General features: G+C 41.4%; 1 protein-coding gene across 10 annotated transcripts in view; it reads left to right on the top strand.

Moving 5' to 3' along the window:
• DOCK10 (dedicator of cytokinesis 10) overlaps nucleotides 1-23,432 on the top strand; it is a 122,039-nt gene that overhangs the window by 2,289 nt on the left and 96,318 nt on the right. For 3 of the 10 annotated variants that reach the window (XM_017822407.1, XM_017822412.1, XM_017822406.1), the window contains exon 1: nucleotides 18,703-18,882. The exons of the other annotated variants lie outside the window; for them this stretch is intronic. In XM_017822407.1, coding sequence (XP_017677896.1) covers nucleotides 18,781-18,882 — 102 coding nt within the window. In that variant the 5' untranslated portion in view covers nucleotides 18,703-18,780. Of the gene's footprint in view, nucleotides 1-18,702; nucleotides 18,883-23,432 lie in introns of those variants that run through there. 10 annotated transcript variants of the gene reach the window in all.

Raw genomic sequence — 23,432 nt, 5'->3', positions numbered from 1 at the left:
TTCTTTTTGGGATGTGTATTATTACTGTGCCTTTTTGTCTTGAAACAGTTAATTACGTAACAATCGAAATGAATTTGCCATTCAGCTTGACAGTTAGGCTTAGTAATGATATGGAGACCTAGTGGGATGAGAAGAAAGTGCTGCTTCAGAGCAGTTTGTGGCAGAATGGATGGTCCTCTTTCTGCTGGAACTCATGTTACTTGAAACAGCAGCGTGAAAGAGGGCTGGAGGCCTTAATAAAACACGTTGTAGTCCTAACAGATTCGTTTTTTCCCCTTGGTCTGTTGTAGATCACTGAGGTTTATGTGTGGATAATTCATTCATCATGGCTAGGCTTCTGGAATGAAGATTTGGGAAGGCTCTATCCACATTTGCAAGTGTATCCACATTTGCACATGTGCAAATGTGTGGATAATACAGTGGAGGCAATTATGTAGACGAGCAAAAAAGTGTTTAGTTCTCAGTGTCATTATGCACATTGTGCAGATGCCAGGAGCTAAACTGATCCCAGCAGGTTACTGTCTGAAGGCAGTGAGTAATTGGAGTGCCCAAAGAAGAGAGGTGAGGAAATCCCAAAATGCAGAATACCTGAGACACGCTGACAAGCCTGGGTGTGATTGCCAGCGGCATTTGGTTCCTGTCAGCTGAAGATCTGGCATTTTGTCGTTTCGTGCCTTCAGATGAAATGGTCTTCCTCTTTGTAGCTTGTGTGCCACTGGCTATATGCTCACTGCTGAGAGGGTTAGTATTTGGTATTGATTTCAGGAGATAAACTATGTCTTCTATTCAAACAGCTTTTTCAAGTCACCAGACTGTTGTGTGTTCTTGCAAGTTGGCCTGTCCTGTGTGAAGCAAAAGTAACATCTTAGTGTTGCCTTCATGAAGAAAGCAACCCTGAATCAGATATAAGAGAAGTCTACCCCAAAATTGCTATACTAAGTACACAGCTCTATAGGTGTGTCCCATTTTGCTTTGTTAATCACTGAAGGGGAACATCCTTGTAGGATATTCTTCTAGGAATTGTGTTTTTGCCAGTGGGACTCCAAGCAGGGGGTGGTGTGGGTGCACTCCACAAGAAAAGAAAGGAAGAAGGCCCACACACAGCCTCCAGCTATTGCTCAATGGCCACCTACTAATCACTGTATGAAACCTTTAGGCATCACAGCAGGTAGTTCTAGCATTCTAGTCCTTTCAGAAAGTGAGGATTGATGTCTTTATTCACAGACATTTTTTTTTCCTCTTCAGTCTGTTAGTTTAGAAATCTGGTTTTACCCTTGGGCAAGACAGATAAATCATCTGTTTTAGAACTGGGCTGCCTTGCCTGGATCCACAAAACTGGGAGAGCTGTTCAAAAGAGAAAACTGAAAATGCTCTGGCAATTTCTATTGTGTATCATCTTCTCTTGGATGAAATCCTGGGTGTTGCCAGAGACATGCAAAATAAGTGTCCAAACAACCTCTAACATGCTATACAAGTTGAATCAATTTGTTCAGTGACTCTGCATTTGATAGACCCTTGTTGTTTTCTGTGCCTTTAAGAGCATGTCTGCAAGAGCTAGTTTTCAAAATAAGTCCATGAGGTGGTGAGGTTTGAGATATTAGAAACCCTTATAGAGTGAATACAAATGACTGTGCATGCTGTTTCTGCAAGAAAAAGGAGAAGAGAAAGATGCCTGGAGGAAGAAAATGTAGTACATGGGATTATGTGGAACTGTTTGGTGTTTTAAAGGAGGACACTAACATTCAGGTTTGTCTGCCTTTGGAACTTGTGACTTGAAGTTGAGCTATATCTAGTAGGTCATTCTTCGTTTTTTTCATGTGATTTATTATGAACTGTGACAGCTGAGATTTGTGTGATAAGAGCAAAGCATATTTGAGGATATAATCCTCCTCACCACCCTCACCCCTCCTGCCCTTGGAATAAACCTCATAAAAGTGTAAAAAATGGTTTGCACTTTGAATAAAATACTGTAACTTGAGCTGACATATTATTTGAATGCAGCAACAGCAATATTCATTCACTTCATTAATGCTACCCAAGCTGCTGCTTAGGCCACTTAGTTTGTAAATGGATTTTTACTCTTCTAAAAGCAGTAGAGACAACAGAAAAGAAACAAACAGAGAATTTTCCGTCATCTAGTACTAAAGTTTACCTCCAGAATTGTGTTCTTTAATTTTGTTGCATGATCTGTGTTAGTTTTCTGCTTCTATGTGAAATAATTCAGTGCACTCATTTCCTCATTTGTATGCTTTTCCCTACTGAAGGTCTGTAGCATATGCATATAAGTGCTATCAATGGATGACAACTCTCAGAATTGCAAGATCTCTGATTCATGGCATACTATTTTTGTAGGTAGGAATGTGTCTGTGTGTACACAAATGGGGAGGACTTGCTGTGGTTTTTGGAGGCCAGCACGAGGCTCAACTCTGAGAAGAGAAAGGTGTTTTCTTCCTGCAGTGTCTTGGAGAAAGGATTGTCTTTGCAAAGCCAGACTACCCAGGACTGTGAAGTTGAAAAAAAAAATATTCAAAATCTTCATATCTTTTTAGCTTAAGTCAGAAGCTTCAATGTGTAATACATTTTTAAGCAACAATAAACATATGTAGCTGCATTTGACTTTAACTTCCACTTTGGTGCTTGACCTCAGCAGGAACAGAAACAGGCCCGTGTTTGAATAAATGAATAACTTCGGAGTGTAAAGAGGAAAAGTAGTAAATGATGCACAAAATGCAGTTCTGCTTCAGAGCCACTTTTTGCCACTGCTCTTGTTACCTTTGCAACTTCTTTGCCCAGTGCTCACCAGGCCTGTGAGTAACTGCAGGGATGTCCAGCCCTTCCCCTCAGCTCCTCTGCTCTGGTGGGGTCAGAAGGGCTCAGCACCATCACCAGCACAGCAGCAGAGAAGGGACAGTGTCCAACACTGCTCTTCAGAAAGATCCTGGGTTTGGTTTGGTGTTTACCAGTTTAGACAGCAGCTCTGGCTCTGGGTGTAGTTTCTTATATATGGAGGGGAGTGAGCCCAAGACGCAGGTCTGTTTTCATTCTTGACTCCCAGGAACATTTAAAGTATGCATATGGATCAGAAAGAGATGGCATTAAAAATGGCCTTTTTCCACTGAGCAAAGCTTCTCCATTTGACTTTAGTACTCTGAGCAGCAATGTTTTGTATTGCTTTCAGTTCTTATTAGTGTTGCAGCAACACGTGTAGTATGACAGTATGTGGAATGTGATTACTGTGAATGTGTTAACCAAATTTCTGTGACAGCTTATGAAAGTGTGGACTGAAAGCAATAAAGTGGTGCAAATATCCTCCTACATAAGAGCAATTTATTCTTTTTCTTTTTTTAAAGAAAAAGAGAGAGAGAGAAGCAAGCTATTTATTTGTAAGCAATGCATACCTGAAAGAGTAGGGTATAAATTAAAGAGGTGCGGAAAAGTCTTTGTAAGTAACAGTCCTTGGGAGTACTTTGGGAAGGCTTTGTGATTTACGCATTTGACAAAAATCACAATGTAAGATGTGTGTGCGTGGTCAAAATGCTTCTCGGCAGAGAAGAAAGTTGACCTGTAGAAAGGCAGTGGCACTAGATTAAAGCCAAGAAGGCAAAGAGAGAAACAAATACACACAAGACAAGCAGGAAAAAACACATTTCAGGTTTTTCAGGCTTTGGCCAACTGCAGCCGCACTGCTCTGTGTCATAAGCACATATGTAAACAAAACTATGCACACATATGGTTGATTTGTCCCAGTTTTGTCTGCAATGCTCTGCAGTTCTGCTTGGCTGTAGCAAATGCAAACTTTCCGTATTTCCCTTGATCATTTTGCTCTTTGGATCATCCTACAGAGGAAGGTAGGAGTTAAGAAAAGAATCCCAATGGTCTATTTAGTCCAGGATTTTGGGATCTATGGTTGTAGGAACCTGGAGCTGTGTACCAGTGGTACCCTCATACACCAAATCAGCCATGAGCATAGATTTTCCATTTATGTTTGTCTGCTTTCCTGTGTTTACCACAATATTAAATACTCGAATGAATTATAAAGAAAGTATTAACTCTGAGTAATAATTAAGATATTAACATGGATTTAAATACCAAGTGCTAGGCATGGGATGAACCATCTAAAATTAACGAAATAATATCTTTGAAGTTCTGAAGAGTTCAAGAAAATGTATTTCACACAGAATTTAGTAGAGGTATTTTGTTTCATGGTGTCAGTAGACAGCGTAGTGTTGAACAAAAATATAAAAGATATATATGTGTATTTGGAACCAGCAGCCTTTAGGCCTGTTTTCAGAGTAATTCTATGAGTTTTTTATCCACATCTTGGGCTGCACAAGTAGTTCCAGACTCACGAATTGGTTCAAATAATTTGGTCTTTTGCTTCCCACGCTGAGGTTTTGGTGCTGGGATGTGTGGCTGCTCCAGGCATTATGCTGACCCCAGGCTGTGTGGGTGGATTGAGTTGATAGTTAATATCTACAGAAATGGCCTGGAAACACAGATACTACCTACTGCAGGGTCTTGGCTGAGGAGCAGGGTTGTCCCACGCTGCTCAAGCTCCACTACAAGGAGCATAATCTCCATTAGCTCTGATATTGCTGTCTGTAGCTCGCAGGAGGCTGGTTGGGGCAGCATAGACAGTATGTAGAGCCAGAAGGGTGCAGAAATCCACCTGTGATGCTTGGTGCACGCCCCTGGCACACCTCAGGCGTTTGCACTGCGTTGCCAGCGTGGGCGCCTGTGGTGATGTGCAACTGGAGCACTGCCCTGTGCCACAGGGCAGCTGGAGAGCCTCTGGCTGGGAAGGTGAGTGGCAGCCTGGTGGCAGCAGCGCTTGTCATCTTAACATGTGTGCTCTATCCTTGGCTCAGGCTCTGGTAGATTGTTCGCTTTGGCTGAATTAGGGTGAGTTGCAGCTGGTTCAAGAAGAGTACAAAGGCACAGTATATTAAGCTCATGTTTTCAGAAAATTATATTAGTGCCAGTCTTCAGCCCTTACCTCTCACTGGCCTTAACTCACTGCTGGCTGCAGCACTGAGAGCTGGACTGGGCTTTATTTTTCATGCTGTTGTCAATACAGATCCTCCAAGTAGCACTGAACTGGATTTAAATGCATGTGTCTGAGTCCAGAGTCTATTTCAGACCTTTGGCTCCGAACACGGGGATATTGATTTAGCTTGGAAACAACTATGCCCTGTAAGAGGTATGCTGAGTGAGGAAGGGAGCCATAAAGACACTGGGGCCCTTGGAGAACGCCGGCCAACCAAAAGTACTGCCAAAGTAAAAGCTGCTGGGAGAGGCAAAGGGAGGAGGGAGAGCTGTCGAGGCAAAGACAGTGTGTAAGAGAGGAAGAGTTTAGTGATGAGAGAGAAGTCAGGTGGAAAATGCAGTTTCTTCTCAACTGAAATTAATTAGTCACACTACTGTTAAACTTTGGTCAGATATTTGATTTCCAAGGGCTAGCTACTACTGTTCTATGATGACATATTCAGATATTCTGATCCTGCTTTTTCTTCCCCCCTTGTTCTTATCAAAAGCTTTGCTTTTGCTTAACAGTGAGTATGCCTCTTCCTCCTGAATTTAAACTCTCCTCCCTTGCCCTTCTTCCACTTCTTCCTTCCCAAAGTGGAAAACCATCTTCTGCTTTGACTTCAGCATAAATACACTCCATTCCCCTTTGGGGTGGATTGGAAATCTGAATGGAGTGTGACAGATATGTTCCTGATATTTCTCACTTCCATGAAGTTTCTTCTTTACAACAGCAGTCTTAATACACTTATTCTAAACCTAGTTTAAATAAATCAGAATTCCAGTTTAGCCCATTTCAAACAAAAGCCTTATGCAAATTTTCGTTGCTCATGAGACAGAGATATATCTCTGAGCCTTTATGCTTCCTACTCTTCCATTTATCAGAATTATTTGGTTTTAATGTATGTGGAAAGTCTTTGCTCCATAGCCTTTCCAGTAACCCCTGGGCAGCAAAGCAAGGTCACGTGGCAACAGGAGTCATTTCACTTCATAGCAGCTGCTGAACCATTCCACCAGCAGCTGTGGCAGAAAGCTAAACTGGGGAGTAGATGCTGTGAGTACATCTGCAGTGTAAACTGAAGTGTGATTAACTATGTGCTGTAAAACCTGGTGTGGGTAGCTTTGGTGTTCTTATTTTTGTCTGTGCATCTCAGGGGGGTTGCCACCTGATTTCTAAAACCTCTCAAGAGATTCTGACTTCTAGATTACATTTCCTGAATCATACAAGGTTTTGATGAAAGGCAGCACTGCTTCATGACTAGCAGATGACTACTGTCGTCGTGTGGATGAATACAGACTAGTTCTGGCTTGTGATACCTCCTGTACCTTAAGGGGAACGGGACAAACACAGAATTTGGTTTCTAATTCTTCAGCTTATCTCAGTCTGTCAGCTAGTATTAACTGGCAGCTCTAGTTTTGTGAGGGGGGAAAAAAAGGCATTCTCTGCTGAAGTACTCAAGTAACTGCACTCTTGTTCACTGCAGTACTGTTGTGTTAGGAACACAGGAACAGGTGTGATATCTTTAGAGTGTTTGGAGCCAAGGAAGATGAAGGAAAATGGACTGTCTAGGAAAGACAGGAACAGTTCCTGGTCTTTTAGATTTTGAATCACTTCCTTGAATAATGAAGGCTTCCAGCTTGAATTAGTGATTGGAGTGAGAAATACCATGGTAGGGAAAGGATTAGAATTCAGCATCAAAAAGCATGTCACATGAATACTTCAGGATGTTTTGGGTGGCAAAGGTCTGACATCATCTCAGGGCACTATTCCAAGTCTAATCCAGCTGAAGCTGGCTCAGACCATGGACCCTGATCTCCTATGCCAAGGTGTGGTAGCTATACATATGTGCACATATTTCTAGTCAGAAAGAAACTGATTCCTTCATTGTTCTGGGGCTCAATTATTTCAGTTTTGCTAGGACTCTTATTTTTAAATTCTGTAAGTAAATATATTCTATAAAAATGTGCTTTTTTTGTCCTGCTAATTTGGTGCCTCTTCGGAACAAAATGCTATTTTCTGTCTAAACAGAAAGAAATTGTGTGCAATATCTTACTTCAACAATTGCAGTCTGTTAATAATTATTGCCAATTTGTGGTTAGCTTAAAAAATAATAGATTCTCTGTGTGTGGTTTTCAATGAAAAATAGCTATTGTAATGTTTGTCGGACTTCTTTCTGCCTCAGGGATCACTCTGAATACAGTGTATGGAACCAAATGAATGGAATACTTCGTGCCTTTGGTGTTTGTTTTTCCTCACTTCTCATCTGTCAACTACTGTGCTCATTTTCTTTTCATTAGTATTGATACTTGCTGGAGGATGAGATGGACCGACTCAGTTCTCAGTTAAATGTGTGCAAATCCAGCAGAATAAGGTTTTGACTTCATGCGGTAAAGTGGATCAGAAGGGTAATTCTGTGCTGCTTGCGTGTTTCTCTTCCCAAAAAAAGAGATCGTGAAGTTAGAGTGGAAAATGTGTGTGGCCTTACTGGATCAGTCAGTGGTTAGCTCTGAAACTGGGATGTTGGGAGTTGAACATCATGCCACCAATCATTTGTAACTTTCTTTGGCTTTTCAGTAAGCGTTTGGTGTTACCTTGATGTTTTCCATAGGTTGTGACTTATAAGCTAAAATTAGCTCTTTCAGAGGGTAAGCCTTAACAGTAAAGAGATTAATTACTTAAGTGTAGATTCCTGGAACCAGATGCTCCACTGTCTTCTTTTGAGATGTTTCTCCCTTTAGTAAATTATGTGCAAGCATTCATTGCAGCTATCTCTATAGGAGATCTGATCTTAATGGGATTACAGAGAAGTTCTGGAGAGAAACTAATCTTGGAATTGGGCCTATTCTTTCTTATTTTTGGATACTTGTGGCTTGAAGGTAAAGAGTAAGAAGTGCTCACACAGCTGATCTGCACTTCTTTCTTTTCAGTGCCTTAGCCCTTTCCCTGTCTGTAACCCATTCTCCCACATGCTTGAGGAGGAGCCTTTTCTCATCTCCTTAGAGCTCCTAGAAGAAGCAATGAGGCAGAGTATCCAGCTGCCTGTTTGGTCTCTCCACCTGCCAGCTGGCACTTGTGCCTGGCTTTGCTCATTCCAGCTGTGACTCTTTTGGCTTTTGCAGTGCTCAAGTCCTTCTAGATATTGACCACCATCAGCTCTTTGGTTCTAAACAATAGCACAGTCCTTAAGGAGGTGCAGTGATCTAAGCAGTTACCTAATAGCTTGTTTGTTGCCAGGAATGTCCGGTTCTTTTGGCCTTTCAACCTTGCAGTTGGGTCTCCTTTCATCTTTTAACTGTCCTTTTATGAAAGAAACCAAGTCCCTCCTCTCTGTCTGCTCCCAGGTGTTGTGCATGTGCTCCATAACACATCCTCCAGATGAATGTGAGCATCAGATGGGTCAGAGATACAGGGAGAGTAATCCTAACCTTGAATCTGATACATCCAGCTGGAAACATTCGCTGTTTCTTTGCAGACTTTTAATGAATACATTTTCCAGTACTTCAGATGCACAATATGTTTTTTTGTTCATGATGCATCTGGTTCTTCATGATGACCATTTGCCCCTTGTAGCACCTGATTTTGTTTGTGCTGACAGTGTAGCAAAGACGTCAGTTGGGGAAGGACTCGTGACTGGAGTGTTTGTGCATCTGTCACCTGCTTTTGTTCAGAAACTCTCTGACCAAGCAGCTCTGACAGATAGCATGCTCATTCCTCAAACTCTTGTGTAAATGCAAAATATTTTAGCAGAATGTATGGGAGTACAGAGAAAACTCATGAACACAGTTTGAACTGAAAAACTATTTGAAAATAATAGAAATGTTTGCTGACACGTGCTTAATTCTGCTTTTTATATAAAAGATAGAAATGAATCCAAGCCTGGAATTGTACCAATATGTTTTTGCCCTTCCTCTCCAAATCTAATTGAAACTGTAAATATCAGTTAATAAAATGTAATTCTGAAACATTTTCACTGTATGAAAAAGCCAATTCTTGAAGAATGCACCAAACCAGACCTGCCCAAATGAAATGTCTGAGATATGAGTTGACATAAAAGTTTGTACCAGCTCCCACTGAGAAGTTTCTTTACACAGTATTTTTAAGCTGCCAAAAGCTTTTGTACATGCTAAGTGCTTGCCAATTTTCCTTTTCTAAATGAACTCAAAGGCAATTTTAAGTTACATGAGCCTGAAGAAAGAATATGAATTGGTGGCTAAACATTGCCTTTTGTAAATTGCATTCAAAAGACAACTGTATTTCTTGGAAATATTTTCAAAAAAGGATTTGTTCCTTGAGTCAGGCCGCGTCTGCAGTGTTTCAGGCAGAACAAGGAGCTGAGTGAGGAGGAACTGCAGCAAACTCTGCTTTATTTCCCATCCACATCCCTTTCTGGCACTTGTTTATGCCTGGCTATAGTGTGTATTTGTAGGAAATCAGAAGTTAACCTCTTAGTGTCTGATTTCCTGAAGAATAGTTTTGTTTCCAGCTCAAATGACACTTAGTAGAAATAAGAGTCAGGATGTTCCAGCTATTTCTACAGTAAGAGGGGAATTTTTTGGACTTTCCAGAATTTACATATTGAAAAAAAAACCCCAGAACTTCCAAATTAAAAAAAGACCTCTTGGTACAGAGTCAGATTGTTGGTGACCAGTTTAAGGTTGATGATAAGGCAAGAGTGAAGGTCCAAAGAATTGTCTTTGCACGTTGGACACAAAGAGCAAGACGTGGGAGTGGGGAGAAACACCAGGGGAAGAATACTGGCTTGCACTCATCCCATCAGAGAAAATCATCCAGAGTAGGCTAAAGAAGAGGAATTACTATGATTCAGCTCTCTGCCTTGCAGAGGCCAGGACCTGGAAGCTTAGAGCAGCTTTACTGTGTTAAGAATGACATAGTTTTAGTCCTGTTTTCCAGCTCACTGAGAAATCATAAATAAATTTTGCTTTTTGATCTGTCCTTGGATAGAAGAGTTCCATAGCAACTTCTTGGGAGGGCTTTAATACCTCATACAATTCGAAACAGACTTACTGGAATTGGAAAATTACAGAGAAGGGCGAGGAAGATCAACAAAATTAGTCCATGACTACATATGTACATAAAAACTAGGCCTGGACTGGCCTGAAAAATAACTGAAGGGATATGATGAAAGCCATAAAAATCCAGAATGATCAGAGACTTTGCTAGCATTTTTTTCTTTCAACATTGAGACAAATGAAGTAGGAATCATCAAATTAAACTAATGGGGGCAAGTTTGTGAGGAAAAAAATACAGAATTAATATTAAAACTGGATTTGCTTGCCACAAAATGTGTAAGTTTGAAGAAAGACTGAAAAAATATTTCATGAGACAAGTCTTTTAGAACTAATAAATATGCTGGTGCCATCTCAGGCTGGGAACATGCATGAGTGGAAACTGAAAGAGTATTCAGGAGAAACATGGTTATACTGATGTGTTCTGTACTTTGACATAAGCATCTGTAGACTCACACAGGTGCAGAAATCTGGGTTAAATCCTACATGTTACAACCGTGCTTCCATAAACTGGAATTTAGTGTGGCATCCAGGTGAACGTTTGTACTTTGTTTGCTACTGAAACAGCACTGCACTTGGCGTGGTCTTGCCTCCTACACATGGCAAATATGTGGGCTTAGTTGCTTCTGCTCCCATGAATTATTTTGCATTTGTTGCAGGCTACAGTCCCTGTGCATTGCAGGTTTGCTGGTGCGTGGTTCCGTGTCTGTGTGTCAGGACCCACAGCAGCCCACTGGATATTCCTTTGCTGTGAGGTTGGGATAACTGAAGGAGTAGAACTTGATGGATTATGTTATATCTCTTTTTTGCCAGGGTTGGGTTATATTTAGTTTAAATGACTTTCCACAGGCTTTCACAAACTGTAGGGCTCTCCCAGGGACCCTAACCACTGCTACTTCGGTATTTTCCTTGAGTTTTTTAACCTGCTTGTTTTGGTAATACTGAAGATTGAGTATTTGTTCTAAGTCTCAATTAGGATTAGCAGTTTTTATTTAAGAAATTTTTTAAAAAGGCCTGGAAAGGTGAAACAATTCTCTGGGTCTGTGGAAAGTCGTGTCAGAGTAAGAAATACCATCTCGGATGTTGGCAGTGTCTATTCCACTATGCTGTGTTGTTTTCTGTGTTCCAGGAAAACAGAAAGAGAATGACAATGTCAAAGGGATGTAAGTTGTCTTTTTCTCCTTCCCACATAGCAAATTTAACTAATGTAAATCTGACTTGCAGGGTTTTATACTTCACTCCCTTTTTTTTTTTTTTTTTGCTAAAATAAGAAAGTAATCTTGCTTATCTGCCTTTGAAATTTGTGTGCTTTTTTATCTCTTCCAAAATGCCATTATTTAACTTTCAGTTATAGGATCCAGCTGATGAATTATTACATGCAGTTGCTTTCTTAATTGCTTAAGATACCCACAGGCACTAGAAGAGAGTTCGCAGGAATCTGTGACATTTAATATATGTTACAAGTATGTGGTATCAAACACAAAAACAGTTGTACAGTCAGCTTGCACATGTATGGAGGGGAGTGTGTGTTAGTACTTGAAAGAAAAAAAAAAAATAAAAAAACAGTGAAGAGGATTCCAGGGTATTTTATATCAATATTATGTCATTGTAGATGTTGATTGTGACCTTGAGTAAATGAGTGAGTTGCCCAACCTCCTTTTGCTTCAGTTATTCCAGCTGGAAAATTGGGTGAAAATGTGGATTCTCTTTATAAACCAGATGTCTGATCTGGGCTTTTCTTGGTAAAGAAAATGAAAAATCATTTCTGCAGCATAGCATAGACATGAATAACAAGGATTAAAATTGCAATCAGAAAAGCATGCAGCAGAAGCCCAAGTCAGAGCTGCATTGATATGTCTGGAGATAGTGTAAATTAAGATGATTTAAATTATTTAATCACCTTTCCTGGCCCTTCATCACTATGTGTGTTGTTATCAAGGGCTGATTCCAATCCATGTAAATGAAAACAAAAGGGGTAATGTTTATTTGAAATTTCCCAATGGACGAAAGTATAGAAGAAATTAAAGTAATTGCATATTTTGCTTTTGTACACATCAGCAGGACAACATTGCTAATGGAAAGTTTATTCTTCCAACCTGATTGCCGGCGTAAGAAGCAGCGTTTTATTTGCTTAGAGAGAGTAAGTGCAGCCCTATTTCTACCCAACCTGTGCAAAGCCAGCTGGGACAGCAACCTGTGGTGACTGAGCTCAGCTGTGCTCTCAGTGAGTCTGCAGTGCCACTGTGCCCCTGGGACTCTGGCACTTGCAAAGGGGACCAGCTGGCAGCACCACAGCAGTACCAGTGCCCCTGCTCTTCGTGCTTCCCCCGTGGCTCCTGTCTCCCAAGGGCTGGCGAGGTAGGTGAGGAACAGCCGCACACATGAGAGCTGTGATCGTGGTGTTCTGGAAGTGATACCATGTGGTCGTTGCTGGAGGCTTCAGGGTTGTCTCCAGTAGGTTCTCCAAGGCCCTTGTCAGCCTTGTGGCAAGGGAACGTGTCATATTTGTGTTGGGTGCAGGTGGGTTTCCAGCTTGAGAAGCTGCTGGAATGGTGCTGCTGTTCTTGAAGGGTGAGCTGATAGAGACACTGCAGTGGCAAAGACAGAGTGGGACAGTGTGTGCAGGGGAAGCAGCATTCCTAGGCTGTGGAGGAGGAAGGGACTGCTTCTGGGTCAACCAAGCCTGCTTCCCAAACAGAAGGACAACAAGACATTCCATAGGAGCTGTAAAATCAGCAAAGGGGTAAATGGCTTTTTGAGTGTGGACATTATTAATAAGCTCTTGTGAGTGCTTACATGGTTGAGGTGATGAAATGGCCCTTGAGCACTGCGTGAGATCAGGCTGGGAACTGCCAGATTGCCCTCCCAAGGCCTTCTCCTCAACCCCCCCAGGAACCCCTCCAGCCACGGGTGAATTGCTCTGGCAAGGCACGAAGAGACTCGCATGTTCGACCTGGGGACGGCTCCTGTCACCACCAGTTCAGCTGGAGGGGCTGTTTTAGCCTTTCACACAGGGCAAAGAAATACAGCAGCCTCTCACAAACGTGTTCTGCATGAGTGCACTAATATCTGGGGCATGAAACAAAGGTGGGGGCACGCAGGGAGGAATCGCTGAGATCAGCACACTGTCCAGCTGGGAAGAAAAGAAGTGGATTGACATAGGTGGAGTCTCTGACATCAGGGACTGATATCTGGAAAGATCTGTTAGCAGAGCTCTGACAGATATAAGGGCTGCTTTTCATGGATATTTATGCAGGGGGACTGTCCCCCTGCCTTGGAGAGCTCACCTTGTGTGCTGATGTTGTTTTAACTGTGATGAATTCCCAGCCCTTTGCCTGGTCAGAGCTAGCTGTATGGATGTGTGGGCAAAATGCAAGCATCAGCTATTCTAAAGGCTTTGTGGAGTGTTTGTGTGCAAGGCTTGATGTATCAGCTTAAGTTGTTAGGCCATAGGTGGAGTCGTATTTCTCAAAAAACAATGTCATTTGCTTCCAGTTGATACAGTACCAGAGTGACTTTGCAAATGTTTGCTTCAGATGTCGTTTTTCTAACTCAGTTTTTTTACCTTTATGTTTACATTGTTTTGGTTTCATATTTTTCCTTTATGTTTTTAGTTTTTTTTTAAAGGACATTTTCAAAGCACAGACCAATACTGAGCATTTAATTCCAAAATACGATCTCTTCTTGGTTTGATTTGATTTTTGATGGGGGAGGAGGAAGAGAGGGAATGTTCAGTCTTTGACAATGAGATTGGAATGGAGGTCGCTAGTACTTTCTGTTGTTTTTGTTGGGTGCTAGTAAAAACCACCTATCTTTTTCTAGCCCAGTGTAGTAATTTGCTTTACCTGTCCACCATGAAGCTTTTGGGAAGTGCAGTTTTCAGTCACACTCACAAACCACCCCAGAGCACACGCTATTGCCGATGCCTGGACAATGCAGGTAAGATGAGTGTGTGATGTCCAGTCATTGTCACCTCAGCTTTAGTCTCACTGTCCCATTAGTAGATTTTTGGCACTTGTATCTGAAAAAACACATTCAGTGTGTTGCCACTCAGTACAATCAATTTCCTAGCGGGCACTGTGACAGCGGAAAGGACAGCACGTAGGATCTGATGTGTCTGGCTTTGTCCAAACATAACTCACTTCTGGCAGCATTGCCCTGTTCAGGTTGTGACAGACAGCGATGGGGGACTTGCTGGGGGATTGACACTGAAGACGAGGTGAGGCATATACAAAAAGCAGCAACAGTATGTGTACTGGCACTGCCTGCATGCTGCGGGGTATGAACTGCGTTAATCTCATTATTGGCCTCAGAAGTTGAGTATGCCAGCTAGGTCTCCAAGTTTTGAAAAAATAACGTAAAAAAATTAAACTTAACCCCCCAAAAATCTAAAGGGCTCTTTGTGACCCACTCCAGGGTACCTTGTTTTTCTTGTCCCCAGTATTTGAGCTGAGAGCTGCCTGCCCACCATGTGATAATGGCATGGTCACAGTGCAGGATTGTCTCTGTTTCTGCCCGGGGGCTGGGTGTTGGGCAGGGCTGGCATCCTTTGGTTTTTCTTCAACGACTTTATTGCTGTGGTTCTACCAAGAACTCTGACTTGCTGGAAATGCCACAAGTCATTCAAGGGAGGTAGACAGGTTCTTATCTGTACTGTGCCAAGTGGTGAAACGTTGAATGTGTTGGACAGATCTCTCAGTACTGGTCTGTTCTGCAAAGACTGTATGAATGGCAGTGTCACTGTCATCACAGTGGTCTTAGTTTATACATGAAGCAAATCTTATTATGAGATGCTTATGTTTCATTTCAGAATTTAATTTTAGAATAGGTGTAATAGGCAGTTGGTGCAGCTTGTTCCAGCAAAAGAAGTTTTCTTGCTTGTTCATAAAACTGTCTCTCAAATCTGTGAAGCAAAAGGCCCAAGTCACGATTAGGTGTGTAATGACTGTGGGTATGCAATTATTTATATATACACTGGCATAAGTCAAGACTATGTTTTTGAGTTGCACTGTTTGTACATGTCACCATTGCTTCTGGACAGAAGTCCTGAGCTGAAGTGAAGCATTCATTCCCTGAAATTTGCTATGAATTCGATGTTTGCATGAGATTTTTTTTTTTCTGCTCTAAATTTGGTGGGGACAGGGAGAGAGAGGGAAAGGGAATGTCCATGTGAGCAACTGAAGCATCACTTCTCGATCCTTCTTGGTTGGAGTTGGTAGATTTTATTATTTTAGAAGTACAATACAGTGAATTCAGTATTTGCTACGCAGCAACCCAAATATTCAGCATGTTTTGAGATGTCTTTTTATGCTAGCTGAAGAAAAACACTCTAGGGAACTGAATTTTTTTTATCTTTCTATGACTGCTAGCAAAGCATTAGTGAAATACATTTCCCAATGACCTACTGTAGAAATGGATTAGTTGCGTTCAATTTTTTTACATATTGCTGTATATTACAATTCAAACTGAAGTAAATTATCTAAGAGAGTGAATAGATCTAGAAGGAAAATGAGAAGCTCTAGAAGAAATGTAAGAAAAGGGAATTTAAGGTTCTTTAATAACTTGTGACCCCTGTTAGAACACTTAATGCTAGTGGCTTTGCAACAAAAGGAATGCATAGCTATTCCTTAGCTGGAGTAGAGATATCAAATGTTACTATTTTTCCTATCTAGATATTATAAGTTTCTGAGAAATGCTGGGAGCAGATGAACATCTCCCACAAAGACAGCAGAGCAGAAGGCAATTAAACACTAAATTAACTACCTTACGTAACTTATCGTTTTCTGAAAGGCTTCAGCACCCTTATTTTGACTATATGAATTGGGTACAACAGTTCACAAATGTAGACCAAGGCTTGTGGTTTTCCTATGACCAAATACCTCTTTTCTTGGGATAGGCTGGGGTATGGATAATACTTCTTACCTTATACATAATAGTTCTGAATTTAAAAGCAGCACAGGAGCTTTATTCTTATTAACTGATTTTATTTTCATCTTAAACTACTCAGTACCTTTAATTGAAGAGGTAGAGAAGTCTTGAGGAGAAATTAGGAAATCTTTTAGTCACGCTGATGCTAATGAAGTTTGCTTTGTACTTCTGCTACAGGACAAAGCATTATGAGACACTTGAATGGTTTTGTTATTCCCCATTACAAGTGTAGAGGGATTTGCATTCAAAACAGATCTAAGAAAGTGGAGTCTTTATTTGCAGTTGTTTACTATTACTTTGGTTCATATCTCTGTGTGAATGCTGTAGCTTATTTGTTATTTCATTGCTTCAACCTTTTAATGCCTTGGTGTTGAGAAAATGCAATGCTAACTGCCTTTAGCATTGTTCACAAAAGTCTGTCTGTCAGAGATATGGAAATAAATGAGGATTAATAGTATTAGGAATGAAAATCCTTTGGACAAAAGATACTCAGTGGAGTAAACTGGATAAGGACCAGCTGGAAACTTGAACCTAAGTTCATATTTTGTATTATTTTGGAGTAATACAAGTTCATTAAAGTTTCAGGAAGCCCTAGTGACCCTTATCTCAGTGGAAAGGACAACCTGGAGGGGCCAGTCCATGCTGCAGGAGGCAGGAAGCTGGGAGAGAGCCTTCCCAAGTAAAGGAAAGATGGAGCTCTGCTCGTTCTGTGTGCCAGTTACAGCAAGGAGTGGATAGGCAAAGGAGCCTCTGAGAGGAACTGATACCTGCCTAAAGTGAAGCCAGCAGAGCTGATGATTCCAGCGTTAAATTTAACTTCTGGCAAGGGCCTCTCATCTTGGCAGCCACGTTCACTGTGTTATATGAGAGGCACGAGGGACTCCAGTATAGATAGTGTGGTAGTCTGAGAAAAAACAAGGATGATTCCAACTTGGTTAATGTTGTGGTTCTATACTGGTAGCCACTTGAAATGTCTGCATACCTTGGCAAAGGGTTTCTGTTGTCCTTTCTGTTTTCTAGTGCTAGACACAGATGGTTTTTACCACTAAGTAGGAGTACAGTGAAATCTGTCTTAAGCAGTCGCACAGCAGACTGGTAATAGTTTAAAGGAGGTGATCTTCTCAGAAGCAAAGCTGAATGACAAAGATAACAATGAGATGGGCTTTAATTCATGAAGTTGTACCATGTTTTAACAGTGGGAGAGGAAAGCAAACTGATCAGACCAATGTGGTTTTATAGTGCTCAGGTCAGACACGCTGGGCTCGGTGTGACTGTTCTCCTGGCTCAGAAATCCAGCATATGGAACGATCCTTGGAACTTCTGCAGAGGTTTGTTACTTTGGATCAAATGTAATGCTGAATCAAATTTCTAATGCTGAGAAACATGTGAAAGAGTTCATAGAATTCAGAATTTTTTGTTAGAAAGAAAAAGAACAGAAAATGTCACTCAGGATAAAGCTGCAGATCTCGGAGTACTTAATTGAAACAAGTTGTGGAAAAGGTGCTTATTGTCCAATTTGCAAAAAATCCAGAATGAGAAAGCAAAAAAAACTATCACTTTGTCTTAGTTATGCACACAGATATTAAATAAAACTAAAAACCCAATGCACACATAAAAGCTGTGTGTATAGGGCAGTGTAGCATTGCTGCTGCAGCAGGATGAATCCTCAGCTGGAACAAAGAAGAAAAGGTTCTGTGTGTGTGTATGAACATGTGTGGGCACTGAGGGGGTTTGTTCGGTTTTAAAAAAGACCTTTATGCCCTGCCAGCCTTCAGACAGCCAAGCACAAAGTGAGTCTCCTACCTTAATTAAGAATAGTTTGATTTGACCATGTCACTGCTCCCATTGCCACTGCAGTTCTGAGGCACTGAATGAGGGGCTTCTAGCCTGTCAAGGTGCTGCTGGGATTGCCCCTGTGTGGAGTAGCAGAGAAAAGGAGCTGCTGGGATTGCTGTGTAGGGTAGTGGGATGGGAGAGCTGCTGAGATGGCTCCTGTGTGGACCATCTGGGGAGCAGGCTCTGTCTGGCAGCTTTGCTTTCCCCTGAAGTGGAAGCAGGGTGAAGCAACCAGTTTCTTAGTTGCCAGGTTGCAAGCATTTCTAAAACCAGGTTTCCACAAGACAAAAATGCATTTTGGATACCAGCATATAAATTTCTCTATTTTCCACTTTTTATAACTGTCTGCAAATTTAGGAATTTGCGGGGTGCTTCCTCTTATTGATGTTTCATGCCATTTTGAAAGGGGAACTGCTACCTTGGTCCAAAAGCAGAGATAGGCCCTGGGCCCTGGCAGCACAAACCTGTCACTGTGTGCTCAGTGGCTGAAGTCTGCTACTGAGGGGCTCAGGAGGAGATGGCTGTTCTGTGAATGACTTTTTTTGGCTTGCAGATGCACATGAAGTAAGAGTGCAGTTGTTTAGGCTTTCGAATCAGAGAGGGTGGTGAGGAGAAAGGATGTGATGGTGTTTGAGACAAAGATAGATTTTCGGTTGCAGTGTTTTTTCTACAACTTCCTATTTCAATTTGCATTACAGGTGGGGGCTGGGTGTATTTATGGTTTAATGAGACACTCTCGCCTGAATAGCACAATATTATTCACAGGAAGAAATGAGTTATTGCTGGTTTTCTTCTTCTTTCTGTTCAGTTACTGTGGATACAGCATGTAACTTTTAGACATACTTCCCCCTTGAACAGCGTACGCAGCTTCCAGTTGTTGTGCTGAAGCTGCTGAAGAAAGGAGGTTAAAGGAGCATAGTTTTTAAAGAGAGATTTGTTTGGTGCTTAATTCCTACGGATACAATGAGCTTTCGTGGGAGATTCAGAAAGGAGTCCAGTGAACTGCGGAAGAAGAGAAGGACCACTAGGCGAGTGAATCAAGGAGAAATTCACAGATTAAGCTGTGTGAGTATCAACCCCTTCTTTCCCCTGTTCTGCAAAATTGCCAAGAAATTGCAGGTCAAACACCCTTCATGCTACACAGAGGAAAGTGTAGGATTTATTTCTCGGAGTGTATGTAGTATTGACCGAGTCTCATTCAGTCTGTGTGATGAGACTCTGAATGCTGGAGACCGATTACCGGAGTCTGAGACTGAAGCACAGGGAGTTCAGGAGTTTACAGAACTGAGGTACATTTGGGAAATTTATAGACTCTCTGACACCTCATAGAAGGTGTCTGGTAGTTCCATGAAAATCCATAATGCTGCTTCTGGAGTAGAAAGTTAGTCTGTGCTGTTTCGGATTTCATGATCTCTGATGGGCATCTCTCAGGGCCAGGAAGAGGAGGAAGACACTGTCCTTCTGCAGTACAGGGAGCAAATGGAGAAAGCTCCAGAACCCTTGGTGGAAAGCTGGAGCGAGGTTCTGCCCCACGAGCTAGATGGCACCTTTGCCAGTGATGGCTTTGGGCCAGGACTGAACCTCCTGAAACTCCACCATGGGCCCCTGTGAAGCTCACATTAACTGCGTTGTGCCTAAGCTTTACTGACTGAAACTAAAACTGCAGATAAGTTTAGGTAAAACGCTTAGAGCCTGCTGTTGGGGAGTCTTAGGCAAGTACTGGTTTTCAGTGTATTCTCTTAACTTGAGAGACTACTTTAAATCATAAAACATGTAATGACTTTCTCAAGAAGAAGCAATGAATCCTTTTCTTCAACACAAGAGGTGTTTAGTTTTCTTCTGTAGTTTTGTACATCCAATTACAAACTGTGTTTGCATGTGCATGCTGTGGGCTCTTTCAAGGCTATTGTGCATGTCCAGTGTAACAGAATCAATGATAATATGCCAAGGAAGAGCATTTTCATTAACTTTTTTAAATAGGAAGGAAAAGAACTTTGCAGTTGTAACACTTGGTCACAAAGATACTTTGTGGTTCATCTAGTAGGGTGCTTGGGTTTTGCTTGTGACTGGCTGCTATTTTGGACTTGTATTTTGTATGGAAGTGGATCTTTTTGACAAGGCTACTTTGCGGTGTAGTTCCTGCTGCCCTGAGCTATTGGCATACAGTCCAACACACCGTGTTTAAGCTTCATGGTCTTGGGCTCTCAGAATGAATGCTGGTGGTGCTGCTGAAAGCATCTAACCTTGGCAGTTCACGGGACTTTGGTAGAAGCTAGGCACTGCTAGCTTGACTTCTCTTCTTAAATCCTGGTTAGAAGGGATTTTTTTCATTAATGTACAGATTCTGACTATACTTTAGTGCTCACCAGAAGTGGTTAAAGTCTTACAGGAAAGTATGGCTGGAAATAAAGCCCAAATAGTAACAATAAGCCAGCAGCCTGCCTGCACATAAAAAGGAATATAATTGTTCCTTTTTGCCTGTATCCTCTGCTAACAGAAACTGAGTGTTCAATTTAGTGGTGTCAAAGAAACTTTAAATTTTATTGATTCTTAGAAATCACAACAGTGTATCATAGTTTGACCTAAAACTTAGAGGGCTTGTAACCCTGTGCCTGTTGCATTTAATTGGAAATAGGCAACGTGCCTTTTTCATCAGAGGCTTTTGGATCGCACTGCATTTGCCCCGATGTGGATGGCTGCCGTGTGTCTGGGACATAACTCAGCTTTTCAGGGGAATCTGTGCTGATTTCTGTTCTTTTTCAGACATAAGATGGGGTCACTGTGTCATATTATTCTGTGAATGTATTTCTCAATAGCTTGTTTAGCCCTTAGGAAATGCAGGCATACTTGGCTTTACTTTTGTGACTTGCAATCTGTGTCTTTCTGCCCAATATTTCATAATTGGAGCATGTTAAATCTTTGGCCTACAGGCACTTTTTGCTATCAACCAGCAGCCAGTTTCTCCTTCATGCATCAGTCCTCCAATGCTGCAGATTTCAAAGTGGTGTCACTGCCACTGCAGCTGTAAAGGCTTTTGTATGTGGGGACCTTACTCAGAGAGTGCATTTCTTCGTATACTACACGTATACCTGTGTTTTCTGTAGATGGACTGTATCATTTTCTGGAAGCTCCATTTTTTGTAAGACTAATTCTCTGATTAGCTTTAATTGATTGTAGGTTGTTGACTGGGCTCAGTGTGGCTGACCAGATTTTGCTCTCATTTACATCCTGTGTGTGTAAATGCCTTGATAGCCAGATAATTGATTGGGTGGGGAGTTGATGTCAAGGAAACAATAACAATTTTAATGTCATGGTGAGAGATGAGTTTATAATGGCCATGTATAGATGATACCAATTTTTACAGATAAAACCTCTGTGGAAATACAATAATTTACTCAGATATATAGCGTGAGAAATATCTATAACTTGTGAAGAGATAAGTGACTATAGTGTAGGTAGAGAAAGAGGGTTATTCACTGAGTAAAATGAAGTGGAACAGCACATATGAGATTTTTGCCCCATGGGGCAGTGACTTATTACTAAGTACTCTAGAAGTCAAATGGTATTTTTTCTAAAGTTTGTTTAGAGCTAATGCAAACATTTTTCTTAGTTGTTTTTGCTTCAGGGGCTTCTGAAGTGGTTGAGCCCTTTTGAAAACTATTTGCTCAGCAGACAGGTCTAGGTCTTCATACATCTAAATTTTAGGTTTGAATTGAAAATGTACAATGGGTGTTTGCTTGTGTGCTGAATTGCAACTTCATCAGACATGCAATAGTGATCAAAGTCTTCAGCATGGAACACGATAAGAGCTTTCCCTTCAGTCCCTGAAAAGCAAACTCTCCTATGCACTCTAAAGACAAAGTCTACTAAAAAGAAATCTTTATTTTCAAAGTAAATAAAACTGTTTTTAAAGACAATTTTGTGCTGTGCACAGCGTTATGTAAAATATACCCCATTTTAGCAGCAGGTTTGTGCTGGATGATCCTGATGGAGGAGCAGGTGAGGTAGGATCGCCTGGCATATCCTTCCTTTTGTACATTCCCTGAGCCTGTACACAGATGACCGTGGGTAGATCACTCCATCTCCCCTTTTCATCCAGTTTACACAAACAGAGGGGACTGGTTTGCCTGTTGCTGTAACTAATTCTGTGTAGTGTCAGAACTGGGGTTCTACCTTTGCTAGGAGGGTCATCTGAGTGCCACGGAAGGGCAAAAATTGGGACTATCTTTTCTTATATGTAGACTTCCCTGAGACTACAATGACTGTATATGTGCAGTTATCTGTATATACCTATGTGTGTGTGTGTGTGATAGACTCAGAAGTGCTGTCTGCATAAACTTTATACTGGAAGCTTAAAAGCTTTAGTCAAATCCAGTACGTGCAGGTTGCAGGCTGGTTTTGTTAAGGTTTCGGTTTGCAGCCATGACTCTGCCCACCTGAGACCGTGCTAGAAAAAAGTGAACATGAAGCAAAGCATGTTTACAGAACAGCTGACCTAGACTCACTTCAGCATCCCCTTTGTGGTGACAGGGCACTTCTCCTTCCCTGGGGTGCAGTAATCATTAACAAGGCAAGTGGCTGGGTAGAACACTCTGGCTCTATTGGCAGCTCCTCTCTGCTCTCCCACAGCTCCATCCCTTTTGCCCAGTCCCCTTCCACCACATCCTACCTGTCTGTTCAGATGTCTGCATGAAGAGGAGTGAATTTCATCTTTGGCTTTTGCTTGCTTTCTTTATGAATAGATTCAGTGTGGTACCTTCAAAGAAAGCCTTTTGTTGCTAAAACCGTACTTTTTTTTTTCCTGGTTAAGGTCAGGTAAGGGGAGAGAAAGTGGCTGAGTGTTGCCAGGTTAGAGGTCTGTGTAAATTAAACTTTAAAAAAAACCACCTTATGATGCTTTACAAAACTTTCTTGTTTTTCCCCTGAAGTGACCTATGGGCAAATATTTAGTCTAGGCTTCAGAAGTCCTCACAATTTAAAAGCTGTCATTTTTGACGTTTTGAAAAGCCAACTGATTAAATTTAATTTTAAAACTTAGCAGTTTTATTAGAGGTCTTGTCAGGGGCTGATTTTAGTAGTTGTATGATTAAATGAAACTTGTTTATCTCCTTCCTAAAAACAGTTTCCAGATACTGCATAGACAGAGAGGACAAGTAAGTTGTTGTCTTGTTACCTTGAGTATTTTCTGCAGACTGTACTGATAATTTTATCCAGTGTCCAAAGTGACAAGTGCTAGTCAATAGATACACATGCCTGTGCATATACATTCCAGATTCAGAAAGCACCACAGAGAGGCTACAGTGTCAGGTGCATAATCATGGATGAGAAACATAATTCAGGAAATGCTTATGATTAAGCAGAGAATAGCACAAACCATCCCCTCTCTCCCCCCAGCTGGATGCTGTGCTGAAGCAACAGTCCTGTGTGGCTTGAATATTTTAACTGTGAGTGGGGTAGTGATACGAGGCCTAGAACTTTTAAAATTCATAACGAAAGCAACGATAAATTCTAACTTGGGAAATAAGAGGTGTTAGAAAGAGTAGGTCACTCCCAGTTGCCTGAGAACAGATCTCTGTGGTTTGAGCAGCCGTAACCGTGGTCGCTCCTTGGTCGGC

The sequence above is a fragment of the Lepidothrix coronata genome, unplaced genomic scaffold (assembly GCF_001604755.1).
Source record: "Lepidothrix coronata isolate B3197 unplaced genomic scaffold, Lepidothrix_coronata-1.0 Scaffold97, whole genome shotgun sequence".
Classification (NCBI taxonomy): Eukaryota; Metazoa; Chordata; class Aves; order Passeriformes; family Pipridae; genus Lepidothrix; species Lepidothrix coronata.
Note: the sequence above shows the minus strand (reverse complement) of the source record. Positions and strands in the feature narration are given on the sequence as shown.